Source organism: Brienomyrus brachyistius, chromosome 13 (assembly GCF_023856365.1).
Source record: "Brienomyrus brachyistius isolate T26 chromosome 13, BBRACH_0.4, whole genome shotgun sequence".
Lineage (NCBI taxonomy): Eukaryota > Metazoa > Chordata > Actinopteri > Osteoglossiformes > Mormyridae > Brienomyrus > Brienomyrus brachyistius.
Window position 1 is genome coordinate 13,627,611 of NC_064545.1, and position 13,949 is coordinate 13,641,559.

At 42.7% G+C, this 13,949-nt stretch overlaps 1 protein-coding gene across 1 annotated transcript in view; it reads left to right on the forward strand.

Moving 5' to 3' along the window:
• LOC125706407 (muscarinic acetylcholine receptor M4-like) overlaps positions 1-13,204 on the forward strand; it is a 29,745-nt gene extending 16,541 nt beyond the window's left edge. Inside the window, exon 2 of the mRNA XM_048973096.1 lies at positions 10,048-13,204. Coding sequence (XP_048829053.1) covers positions 10,048-11,498 — 1,451 coding nt within the window. The 3' untranslated portion in view covers positions 11,499-13,204. The remainder of the gene's footprint in view (positions 1-10,047) is intronic.
• The last annotated feature ends 745 nt before the right edge of the window (positions 13,205-13,949 follow it).

A 13,949-nucleotide genomic window follows, 5' to 3' on the forward strand; every position in this document is an offset into this window, starting at 1 on the left:
AATGACACGTATCCTTATTACGGTTGAGTTTCATGTCATCTTCTCAGTCAACATCCATCCATCCATCCATCCATTTTCCAAACCGCTTATCCTATTGGGTCGCGGGGGGTCCGGAGCCTATCCCGGAATCAATGGGCACGAGGCAGGGAACAACCCAGGATGGGGGGCCAGCCCATCGCAGGGCACACTCACACACCATTCACTCACACATGCACACCTACGGGCAATTCAGCAACTCCAATTAGCCTCAGCATGTTTTTGGACTGTGGAAACCGGAGTACCCGGAGGAAACCCCACAACGACACGGGGAGAACATGCAAACTCCACACACATGTGACCCAGGCGGAGACTCGAACCCGGGTCCCAGAGGTGTGAGGCGACAGTGCTAACCACTGCACCACCATGCCGCCCCTCTCAGTCAACATTTCAGGAAAAAATAAAACAAACTATTTACTTATAAAATGTATATATCTTTACAAAAAAAAAGGAAATGTATATATAAACAGGCTCTCAACCTCTTTTATTAGGGAAAAGTGCAATTTTCAAAACAAAAGAGTCTTTGGGGAAGACGGTGGCGCAGGAGGTAGTGCTACTGTTCGGCAACCCTCAGGTTGCTGATGTGAGCCTTGGTTCCTTCTGACCCCATCAAAGTGTCCTTGAGCAAGACACTGAACCCAAAATTGCTCCCGGTGAGCAGGTTGGCACCTTGCATGGCAGCCTCCGCCACCAGTGTGTGAATGGGTGTGTGGATGGGTGAATGTGAGGCATGAAATGTAAAGCGCTTTGAGTACTCGTAGGAGTAGAAAAGCGCTATATAAATGCAGTCCGTTTGGCTAGTTTACCTGTTCTTAAGTGTTAAACATCTCTATATATGCACCCAATAATTCCATGAATTCAAACATTAACTGTTATTGTTGCACTACATATCCACTCCAGCTAGTTAACTTTTCAACAACCACTTAAAATAAAATTAGATGCAGGTGTGAGGCTGCAGTGCAGTGCATTGCAGTGAGGCACTGACTGCTCACTGCTGATAATACTGTTCGATTTATCATTATAAATCCTGCTGATGTGGAGCTGCAATTTATTTATATTTCTGCAGTTATTTATATTTTACAATGCTTATTTATATTGAGTTAAACATAGCATTTATTTAATAATGCTTTAGTACAAGCTAACAACTGTATGGTATCATTACAAGATTATATGGAACTCAGCTGAGCATGATAGAGATGCACTTCAGTCGCAAATTCTGACAGCCTGCAGGCTGCATGCTTACCTCCAGGATGAAGGGTGCAACACTGGGAAGTGCTGGCAGAGTGTCATGAACTGAACAGTGGAGATAGGATCAAAGACTGCTGATACTGTCACCTAACAGACATTGGATGCAGAGGAGTTTCATGAGGAGGAGTTTGGGTTCCAAGCCTGGATGTGCTTACGGGGGGGTGTCCGTTACTAGGTAACAGCTACCCTGGGTTGTTGTTGGTTCCTACAGGGATAAACTGACACTCGGTAAATATCCAACAGTCCAGAAAACTTTGTTTTGTACTTGAGTTCACGAGGACAATGTTAGTCAACATTATCCTTGAAGCCAATTAACTACTCCAGGAACTACCTGAATTTACTTTATTTATTTATTTTCTAGTGTCACACTGTTTTTCCGAATATTAATTTGTGTGCTGTGTACTTTTTTGTTTGCATTCCATTTACTTGTGCCATGTCTTTGCACCCTGTCTTTTTGGCACTATATGTGTGTTTTTCTGTGCTTGTTGCTATATGCACCCTGGGATCAATCAAGTCAATATTAATATTAATTATGGTCAATATGTTCCATTTATAACTGAACAGCAGCATGTGTACCTCAATGTGACATTTTAATTCAGTTTAAATACAAATGGTGCTTCATGGTGGTTCATTTGAGTCAGTTTGGCAGTGATTACATGTTTGTCATGTTTGTCATTATTAATGCTGATTGTTTTTAGTATTTGAATGAAATGCACATTGACTCTAAGTCAGGGGTGGCCCATTTTATCCGCAAAGGGCAGTGTGTATGCGGGGTTTTTGGGATAACCTTTAGGTCAGCTGTTCAAACGCAGGTGTGAGGACTCTTCAGCGAATCAGTCCTCTAATTAGTAATCTAATTGGTGAGTCTGGATAAGATTGGCCACCCCTACTCTAAGGGATGTGTCATGACTAGGCTGTCCTGGTCCAGGGTGAGCATGGCAATGGGGATGGGGGTGGGAGGCAGTGTTTATTTTACTTCACTTTATTTCATTACCTTGACACAGGAGTGATGATGATTCTGAATCACCTAAGGAGGCACGAGTGGTCTGATATTTTTATTTGGAGCAGTTGACACTGGGGGCAACATGGTGGCTCAGTGGGCGGCACTGTTACCTTGTGGATTGCGGATTAGAATCCTGCCTCTGCTCTTTATGTGTTTCTCCCTCAATCCCGAAAGATTGGATCATTAGCATATCTCTTTCCAGGAGTTTTGTGCCCTCCGGTGAAGTGCATCCCATCCAGACTCAAGGCACCCAAGACACATGACTGGAAGATGGATGTCACTTTCAATTGAAAAAAAAATAGGTTTATTGAAAATAGTAAATAATCACAAAAATCATGTCTCCCCCTAAATGGGTGGAAACCTGAACCCCCCCAGTGTTCAAACCGAAGTTATGTCCTTGGCTCAGTTACATCTCTGTGTTGTGTTTACCCATATCAACAGATTTGAGAAAAATACTTGGTATGTAAGTAATTTAGTTTAATTATTAAAAGCTACTTTTAATAATGGAAAAATGAAAAACCAGGTTTTTAAAATGGTTAGAATGTTGAGTCTAATCATTCCTGTGTTGTGCTGGAGAGTTTAAGAAGAGCAGCATGTTTCTTGGTAGTTGCTCTTGAATGAATTGTGTTTGCTAGTAGAGTAGTGGGTCCGTACATATGTCTATGTGTATCACCTGTACGAAGATGTCATATGTTAAACGTGTTTATAAAGATGATGTAATTGTCGCTTTCATATGTTTTTGCTGTGAATTTATTCATTATTTTAGATTGCAAATACAGATGCTCCTCTACTTATGAACTTACAACTTATGAACTTTCAGACATATGAACGAAGAGGACTGTAAGTCCAAATTGTGTTTCTTGGGCTCCTGTTTCCTGACTGCAACATCAACTTGCATATACCCTTAAATGATGTTCAACAACCATTTATGAGCATTTCAAGTTACGAACGGCTGTCCAGTACATATCTCATTTGTAAGTAGAGGAGCATCTGTAATTCATAGGTGAAATTGCTTGTTAAACATCCATCCATCCATTATCTTCCGCTGAATCCGAGGTCGGGTCGCAGGGGCAGCAGTCTCAGCAGGGAAACCCAGACTTCCCTCTCCCCAGCCACTTCATCCTGCTCCTCCGGGGGAATCCCGAGGTGTTCCCAGGCCAGCCGAGAGACATAGTCCCTCCAGCGCGTCCTGGGTCTTCCCCGGGGCCATCTCCCAGTGGGACATGCCCGGAACACCTCACCAGGGAGGCGTCCAGGAGGCATCCTAATCAGATGCCCGAGCCACCGCATCTGGCTCCTCTCAATGCGGAGGAGCAGCGGCTCTACTCTGAGACCCTCCCGAATGACTGAGCTCCTCACCCCATCTCTAAGGGAGGGCCCAGCCACCCTGCGGATAAAACTCATTTTGGCCGCTTGCACTCGAGATCTCGTTCTTTCTGTCACTACCCATAGTTCATGACCATAGGTGAGGGTAGGAACGTAGATCGACTGGTAAATTGAGAGCTTTGCCTTTTGGCTCAGCTCCTTCTTTACATGACAGACCAATACAGCACCTGCATCACTGCTGACGCCACACCGATCCGCCTGTCGATCTCCCACTCCATCCTACCCTCACTCGTGAACAAGACCCCGAGATACTTAAACTTCTCCACTTGGGGAAGGACCTCCTCCCCGACCCGGAGAGAGCACTCCACCCTTTTCCGGCTGAGGACCATTGTCTCGGATTTGCAGGTGCTGATTTTCATCCCAGCCGCTTCACACTCGGCTGTGAACTGCTCCAGTGAGAGCCGAAGGTCACGGTCTGATGAGGCCAACAGAACCACATCATCTGCAAAAAGCAAAGACCTAATCCTGAGGTCACCAAACCGGACACCCTTAACGCCCTGGCTGCGCCTAGAAATTCTGTCCATAAAAGCAATGAACAGAATCGGTGACAAAGGGCAGCCCTGGCGGAGTCCAACCGTCATCGGGAACGACTCCGACTTACTGCTGATAATGCGGACCAAGCTCTGGCACTGGTCGTACAGGGACCTAACAGCCCTTATAAGGCAGCACGGCAACCCATACTCACGGAGCACTCCCCACAGGACTCCTTGAGGGACGCGGTCGAATGCCTTCTCCAAGTCCACAACACACATGTAGACTGGTTCGGCAAACTCCCACACACCCTCCAGGACCCTGCCAAGAGTATAGAGCTGGTCCACTGTTCCACGGCCAGGGCGAAAACCACACTGCTCCTCCTGAATCCGAGGTTCGACTATCCGACGGACCCTCCTCTCCAGCACCCCTAAACAGACCTTACCAAGGAGGCTGAGGAGTGTGATCCCTCTATAGTTGGAACACACTCTCCGGTCCCCTTTCTTGAAGAGGGGGACCACCACCCCAGTCTGCCAATCCAGAGGCACCGCCCCCGATGTCCATGCAATGCCACAGATGCGTGTCAACTAAGCAACATCCAGAGCCTTGAGGAATTCTGGGCGGATCTCATCCACCCCCGGGGCCCGGACACTGAGGGGCTTCTTAACCACCTCAGCGACCTCTGCCCCAGAGATAGGTGAGTCCACCCCCAAGTCCCCAGACTCTGCTTCCTCATTGGAAGGCGTGCCGGTGGGATTGAGGAGGTCTTCGAAGTATTCCTTCCACCGACCCACAATGTCCCGAGCTGAGGTCAGCAGCACACCATCCCCACTGTAAACATTGTTGATGCTGCACCGCTTTCCCGCCCTGAGACGCCGGATGGTGGACCAGAATCTCCTCAAAGCCATCCGGAAGTCGTTCCGCATGGCCTCGCCAAACTCCTCCCATACCCGAGTTTTTGCCTCAGCGACCGCCAAAGCCGCGTTCCGCTTAACCAGCCGGTACCTATCACCTGCTTCCTTAGTCCCACAGGCCAAAAAGGCCCAATAGGACTCCTTCTTCAGCTTGACAGCATCCCTCACCGCCGGTGTCCACCAGTGGGTTCGGAGATTAATGCCGCGACAGGCACCGGCCACCTTATGGCCTCAGCTCCGGTCAGGCGCCTCAACAATGGAGGCACGGAACATGGCCCATTCTGACTCAATATCCCCCGCCTCCCCCGGGACATGGGCGAAGTTCTGTTGGAGTTTGGAGTTGAAGCTCCTCCTGACAGGGGATTCTGCCAGGTGTTCCCAACAGACCTGCACTATACGCTTGGGTTTGCCAGGTCTGACCGGCTTCCTTCCCCACCAGCGGAGCCAACCCACCACCACGTGGTGATCAGTTCACAGCTCCGCCCCTCTCCTCACCCAAGTGTCCAAAATCAAGTCCGATGACATGACCACAAAGTCGATCATCGAACTGCGGCCTAGGGTGTCCTGGTGCGAAGTGCACATATGGACACCCTTATGCTTAAACATGGTGTTCATTATGGAAAATCCGTGATAAGCACAGAACTCCAATAACAAAACACTACTCGGGTTCAGATCGGGGTTCCTCCCAATCACGCCCTTCCAGGTCTCACTGTCATTGCCCACGTGAGCATTGAAGTTCCCCAGCAGAACAAGAGAGTCCCCGGGAGGAGCGCTCTCCAACACCTCTTCCAAGGACTCCAAAAAGGGTGGGTATTCTCAACTGCTGTTTGGTGCATAAGCGCAAACAACAGTCAGGACCCATCCACCCAGCCGAAGGCGAAGGGAGGCTACCCTTTCGTCCACCGCGGTAAACCCCAATGTACAGGCGCTCAGTCAATAGGCAATAAGTATGCCCACCCCCGCTCGGCGCCTCTCCCCGTGAACAACTCCAGAGTGGAAGAGGGTCCAACCCCCTTCAAGGAGATTGGTTCCAGAGCCCAAGCCGTGTGTCGAGGTGAGCCCGACTACATCTAGTCGGAACCTCACAACCTCGTGTACCAGCTCAGGTTCCTTCCCTACCAGAGAGGTGACATTTCATGTCCCTAGAGCTTAGCTTCTGCAGCCGAGGATCAGACCTCCAAGGTCCCCGCCTTTGGCCGCTGCCCAACTCTCACTGCACCGGACCCCTTTCGCCCCTCCTACAGGTAGTGAGCCCATTGGAGGGGGGGACCCATGTGCCTTCTTCGGGCTGTGCCCGACCAGGCCCCATGGGTACAGGCGTGGCCACCAGGCGCTCGCCATCGAGCCCCACCCCCAGGCCTGGCTCCAGGAGGGGGCCCTGGTGACCCGCAGCCGGGCGAGGGAAAATGTGTGTCCATGTCTTTGTTCATCATAAGGGGTCTTTTGAGCCGCACTTTGTCTGGTTCCTCACCCAGGAGCTGTTTGCCTTGGGTGACCCTACCAGGGGCATAAAGCCCCAGGCAACTTAGCTCCTGGGATCATTGGAACACGCAAACCCCTCCACCACGATAAGGTGTCGGCTCCAGGAGGGCCCCATGAGAGTTTCTTGTTAAACATTTAAAGCTGTAAATTCAAGTACTTCGACTATATTATGATAATTTGTATGTGTCCATTTATATTTGTTTCAGTCAGGGGGCTGATGTCACAATGTTGTTTTTATTCCAGTTTTACTTTTTTTCAGTCATTAACATTAAATAGGTGAACAGAGCTTACACAGTGTTGTGATTGGAAGACAGGTTAGCTCGTAGCAAGAGGCAAGGGAGTTCAGGGGGTTGTATTGAATCGTATTGGGTTTATGAATGGTTTATAAATTTGTTATTAATTAGGTTGTAACACTGTAAATTATTAATAGACCATTTAAAAAAGGTTATATCACTGTTTTCTTTTTATTAATGAGCTACTACCATTTATAAGTGGCAAAAGGGGGGCTTATTGTAAAGTGGTACCCAAAAACCTTGTATTTTGTGTTGGGATCGGGGTTCTTCCCATAGAGATGAATGGACAATCCGCATTCTGTCCCAGTATCCATTCTGTATCAATCCTGGGATATGATTCAGATTTTCTGTTATATTCTAAAAATATTACATTAACATTTGATTTATGTCTGATTTAATGCAATGGGTTTATTACATTATTGGCTACTAAAACGTATCCATTGTTTATAATACAAATAAGCCTGTTATTTAGTTTATTTAATCTCAAGCTTTCAGTTTTTGGCCAAAATGTCTGCATTGAATATTCTGACCCATGCTGAGTGAGGATGATGCTGTTTTCAGATCAGCTCTGCTGGCCATGGGATTATTAGCTAGGCCATTAGCTAGCTGTGTGTCATCTCTGCAGTCATGTTGAGCCTTTGATCCAGACAGCCCAAGGCATAGCTGGGACTCATTTATATGTATCCATAGTTCAGCTTGGAGTCACCATAGAATTAAAAATATTAATGTGTGGCATTTTTAGGCCTTACATAGCAAACACAATTTTTTCCTCTGTGCTGGTAACTTGCCAGAAATCTTACGTTCGTAATCTATTTATTTAGTATAAATAGGTTGGTATAGCCCGTGGATTAATAGCCTTAGCATATTCCTGTAGCACTAATAAAGGACCTGACAATACCACTGCTTCACACTTCTAGAGTTTTGGACTCAAAACTGACCACAGCTCCATGTGTAATGGGATCGCTTGCTCTTGTATTTGTGAGGGTTTCGCGTCTGGCCTGGTTCTCTCTTATGCCATAAAGATATGTAGATCAGAAAATTGGGTTACTCAAAATCACCTTTTCCACAAGTGCCCATGCTTGGAATCTCAGCAGTGTTCTACATTTGCTTGCAATCAGAAACATCCTTTCAAATTACAGCAACTGTAATTACATGGTAGTTGCGTAATGCTTCACATACAAGTGACTTGTGTACAGTAGGACAGGAGAAGATCTGTTATAGCTTCAGCTATAACTCAGCAAAAGCAGCCCCATGAGAGTTTCAGTGTTTGTCATTATATCTGACCTGTAACTGCAGCCTATTCATGTAAGATATTCATATTTTACAGAGAATCACATGAAGTTGGATTTTGTGGAATTAAATTGTGTTACCTTGCTAGGGAAATATATACATCATAATATTTTAATATATAATTTGATAAATGTTTGATATATAATCACAATATCAATTTAAATGTCACAGTATCAGATATCATTGGATACCATCTCGCATTGTGAGAGTCCAAAATGGTCCAGTGGATATGCAAGAACAGAAAATAAGTTGCATGTTTATTTATAACTGGGTATGAAAATGCCATATTTATTTAATATACCATATCACCTTATTTAAAGACATCTGCATGCATATATCAGAGATTATTACCATCTCACCTTTTTGTTTATTTAATAGTAGTTGCATATACCAACCACAGATGATCACCATCTCACACTTTATTAAAGGCGTATGAGTGTATTTATCAGAGATTATCACCATCTCACCTTATATTGTTTATTTAAAGGTACTTGCATAAATTTATCAGAGATTATCACCATTGTGACGATCGCGGTAAACGGGCAGTCAAGAAGCGGAGAAGGATGAGGCCGGCAGGCGGAATACGGGATAGCCGGGGTTTATTCGGGGAGAGATTGCGGTAGACAGGGCAAACATCACGATGATGACTAACGTCAATGACGGACAACCAACAGAGGAAGACGTGGACTGATATACGTAAGACAGAGCGAAATAACAGGGAACAGCTGGGCACAATCGGGGAAGCACACGTGGATGATGAGGGGGCGTGACACACACGAGAACTGGACAAGCAAGTCATGACAACCATCACACCTTATATTGTTTATTTAAAGGTTCTTGTATGTATTTATCAGACATTATTACCATTTTACCACTTAGATTAATAATGGTAGCTGCATATACCAGAGATGATCATCATCTCGCCTTTTATTATGTTAAGGAAAGTGTATTTATCAGAGATTATCACCATCTTGCCTTTTGTTATTTTTCCCATTATATTAGACTATTTTGTTAGAGCAGTTAATCAAGCATGATCCAGGTAAGGTGGGGTTTGGCATCCCCTGGACCAGATAAAGTAGTTTTTCCGCTCTTATTATCTTTCTCCAGCAGAGGGCGCTTTTCTGTTCGTATTTACGGTTAGCATTTGGGCGTTTTTGAACCCAAAACAATAAATCTAAATTGAAATTTAAACTTTGTAATTCTACGTTAATTATACATACACAAAATGTTACATTAAAACAAACTCATTAAAATTCTGTTCTTTTTATAATAACTGCACAAATATCTGGAGAGGTGTATGATTATTTGGGATGATGAAATCAGTGCAAATGTGCAACTTAGGCACACAATTCCTCCAAAAATTCACCTAATTTAGGTACACCATATATAGTATTAATACATATGCCATTTTATATTACACACATGTATAGACCCTTCAAAATTAAAAGTACATTTGTCATGTTTTAATTACTTCTTGTAATGTATACCTGCTGTGAAGACATTAGTATTTAGAGTATCTTCAAAACTCCAGAATATTAGTTAAAGCGAAATATCTGGATGTATACATTTAGTACAATGGTTTGTTATTGTGGAATTGGGGAACATTTCCTTTAGAAGATGAACATTTTGCCTTAAGATACTCTGCAATCATGCTTCCAAATGTGGCCAAATATTTATGAAGGGTCATAAAATAATTATAGGTATAACCTTATTATCTATTGTGTAACAGGCTTCCTGGATCTATATTTATAGTTTTATTATGTGTGGTAAATTTTTTTAGGCTAGGAAATGCAAGATAATTTCAGTTCGATTATAATTTTGTTTTGTTCTATGTAAAAAATGAACTTGGCATATATAAATATTAATTATGTTCTCAAACTTTCAGCAACAAGGCTGATATTTTGTTTAATGTGTTTATCTCCAGGTTCCATATTCAATGTATCCAACAGCAATTATTCTTCAAACATCACAATGGAAGAGATGTCATGGAGTTCCTACAGGACAATGGAGATGATCTTCATTGCTTTGGTGACAGGGTCCCTAAGCTTTGTCACAGTAGTGGGCAACATCCTAGTGATGCTCTCTATCAAAGTAAACCGCCACCTTCAGACTGTGAATAATTACTTCCTTTTCAGCTTGGCATGCGCTGACCTTATCATCGGGGTCTTTTCCATGAACCTCTACACTGTATACATCATCAAGGGCTATTGGCCCCTAGGGCCTGTGGTTTGTGACCTCTGGCTGGCCTTGGATTATGTGGTCAGCAACGCTTCAGTCATGAATCTGCTGATTATCAGTTTTGACCGTTATTTTTGTGTGACCAAGCCACTTACTTACCCAACAAAAAGGACAACAAAGATGGCGGGGCTAATGATCGCTGCAGCTTGGATCCTGTCCTTCATTCTCTGGGCTCCTGCTATCTTGTTCTGGCAGTTCGTTGTCGGGGAGCGCACAGTTGATCCCAGGGAATGTTATATCCAGTTCCTCTCCAACCCTGTTGTTACCTTTGGCACAGCTATTGCCGCCTTCTACCTGCCTGTCATTATCATGACTATCCTTTACATCCACATCTCACTGGCTAGTCGCAGTAGGCTAAAGAATCCAAAGACTGAACCCAAGAAGGAGAAGGCCTTTAAGTCCACCAGCCTACTCAAAACCCACATACTCAAACAGAACAATTACTTCGCCAAGACTAGTGCTGAATCAAGTACCATCAAGGTGGTAAAAAATGGCATACTGAATGAGTCTGTGTGCATCAAAACCAATTCTACCATCCAGCCTGAGGGGAAGGAGGGCTCCAATTACTCCAGCGTGGATAACATGGCACCAAAGGATATCAAACAGAAGGTTAACCATGAGGTTTTGCCCAAGGATCTTGCTCCTACCTCCACCATCACACCATTACCAGTGCCTGATAAAATAAATCCTGCCTCCAAGTGGTCAAAGATCAAGATAGTCACCAAGCAGACAGGGAATGAATGCATCACTGCCATTGAGATAGTACCTCCCAACAGCTCTGAAAATAGTTCAATCCCTGTCAATCATCCCAGAACAGTTGCCAGGAAATTTGCCAGCATTGCTAGGAGCCAAGTTAAACGAAAGCGGCAGATGGCAGCCAGGGAAAAAAAGGTAACTAAGACCATTTTTGCTATTCTGCTGGCTTTCATTATCACATGGACACCATACAACGTTATGGTTCTCATCAGCACCTTCTGCCATTCCTGTGTTCCCGATACTGTGTGGGCTATAGGCTACTGGCTGTGCTATGTGAACAGCACCATCAATCCTGCATGCTATGCGCTCTGTAATGCCACCTTCAAAAAGACCTTCAAAAACATTCTGATGTGTCAGTATAAAAACATTGGCGCAAGATAAACTGAGGGAGCATCATTTGATCAGGCTGGACACAGTTATTGGTTTTGTACTATGGTCAAATCCACCCAGAAGTGGATCTAATCATCAACTGGAGGTCATTGGGCCCCAAAGTGAACCATGGGATTAGTTGTAGTCCTGTGGTTACTTCCAGAATCTCAGAAATGTAATCACTGTTGTTGGGTTATTGAATGAGCATGTATAACACTGTTATAAATACCAGAAACAAAGCACAGTCAAGTAATGGGAGGAATTCAAGTGAGAGCCCAGTGAAGATCATAATAACTTGACTTTCTGTGAGTCATTGGATTTAAATGAGAATGATGCAAAGCAGGAGACACTATATGGATTTCCCATAATCTACTGCGCCACAGAACTCATTAAAAGAAAGATGAATTGTGTGTAACGAACACACAGTTTTACCAAAATGTTCCGCTTATTTAGTCCATGTTAGGAAATTGTCTTACGGGATTATTCTTTTTATGACGTAATCAGTTAAAAAGGGAAGGGAATCCTCAGTTCTATCAGATCTTTTCATTTAGTGATGGACAATATAACATTTAATGAACCATTTGCTGTTTTTTAGACTCCATGGCCTAAAGCAAACCAAGAGCGCCATCTAGTGGGATCAAAACATACAGCAAATGGTTCATGAAACGTCATTTGGTCCATCATTATTCAGTATTACATGGACACCATACACCATTATGATTCTTCATGATACCTTATGCCATTCTTATGCTCCTGACATTGAGTGGGCTATAAGCTACTGACTCTGATACGTCAACTGCTTGTAAAAAATGAAAAAGCTGTAACATTTCAACATCTATATGAATAAATGGGTGAATTTTTCATAAACCTATCAGACCTTTTGAAACACTTCAAGTAGACATAGATTACTGGACCAAGATTTTATAATGACTATATATACAAATATATGCTATTGTTTCTTCTAAAAACATGGAAGTGACAGAATTCATTAAAATTTATATTTTATGCTCCAACAAATATAAATACTGGGAAAGTATATGAAAAGTATGTTTCAAGAGTGATGAAGAATGTTTATCTGCATTAATCTATATAGATGCTTGTACTATCTGGTTTATTGTAATATATTCATTTTCTCTGTTTATTGCTGTATATATGCAAACAGTGTTATTACATGTAGATGTACTTAGTCAATAACTGTAAAGACATTCTTATTATTTTTATAGTTAAGGGACAAATATTGTGTGGTCACTGATTCTGCATGTGTGCAATATTATGACATTATAATGTCAGCATCTGTCATTGTTCTCAATGCTTTGCATCATAGCCCCAGTGGAGCTGCTGGTATCAGTGTGTAAAATGAACGTAACACTTAAGTTTTGATATGAGTCAAATGTAATATCATTGTTGTCATACTGTATGTTGCTTTTAAATGAACTGCTGTCTTTTAGAGAAATGGTTGACCTCTGGAGCACATTAAATTCATAACATGGGATATTCATTTTGTTTAGACACATTTTCTAAAGTTTTTCTTGAATTAATTTCACTTAATTTGTAATGGTTTATATCATTTATATGAACAAAACATGTCTTGTTGCATAACTGTTTCTATATAGGGTCTGAGAACAATCCTTCCTTGTTCTTACTGTCGTCTGGATCTTGTTCTTTGCTGATGGCAGGTTTCCTTTTTAAAGTTGTTTCATCGTAATGAAATAATTAAAGCCTGGAAATATTTTGTATCATGGCAGTGTAAGCCTGAAGAATGTTGTTTTTAAATTACACATAGTATTATATTTAATGTAAATTATATTCTATATAGTGTAGATTGATGAAATGACAAGTTATGGCATTTTTTCTAGCACATACCTACTTCTTAATTCATGAAAACATGCATGTGAAAGGACAGAGTACAGAGTATATGATTAAATAAAACAAATAAAACAATTGTCTTTTCCATGTGAATTGCAAAGAAAATTATGCTACGCTACATTTGGCAGAAGCTCTTAACATTTGATTTAAGGGGACAAACTCAACAACTACATGTCCATTTCACAATATGATGGACAGCAGCATGTCTAAAATAGCACAATATACAAATTTTATTTTGACAAAACATTGAAAATTTATTGAAAGCAGTAAAGCTAACAGTTTAGTCATGCTGGTGTGTATGGCAATGTAAATGAAACAAAACCTACATGTCAATAGGCACAATTTGTGACTAAGGTTTCCCACAAAAAAAAATTCAATTGAACATTGAAACCCAGTTTTTCATGCAGAAATTTCACATCCAAGTCAAATTTCCTTTCGCTGCAGTTGATTGGATCCAAGTGAAACAGGCAAATTTTAAATTGTCAGTAGCATTAACAATAGCTTTTATCAAAAAGAAAGGTGGTACAAGCAGATGGTGGTGTGTGCATTAAGTGCTGTAAATGCCTCGATTTTTCAGACTCTAAGGGCCCCCGATAT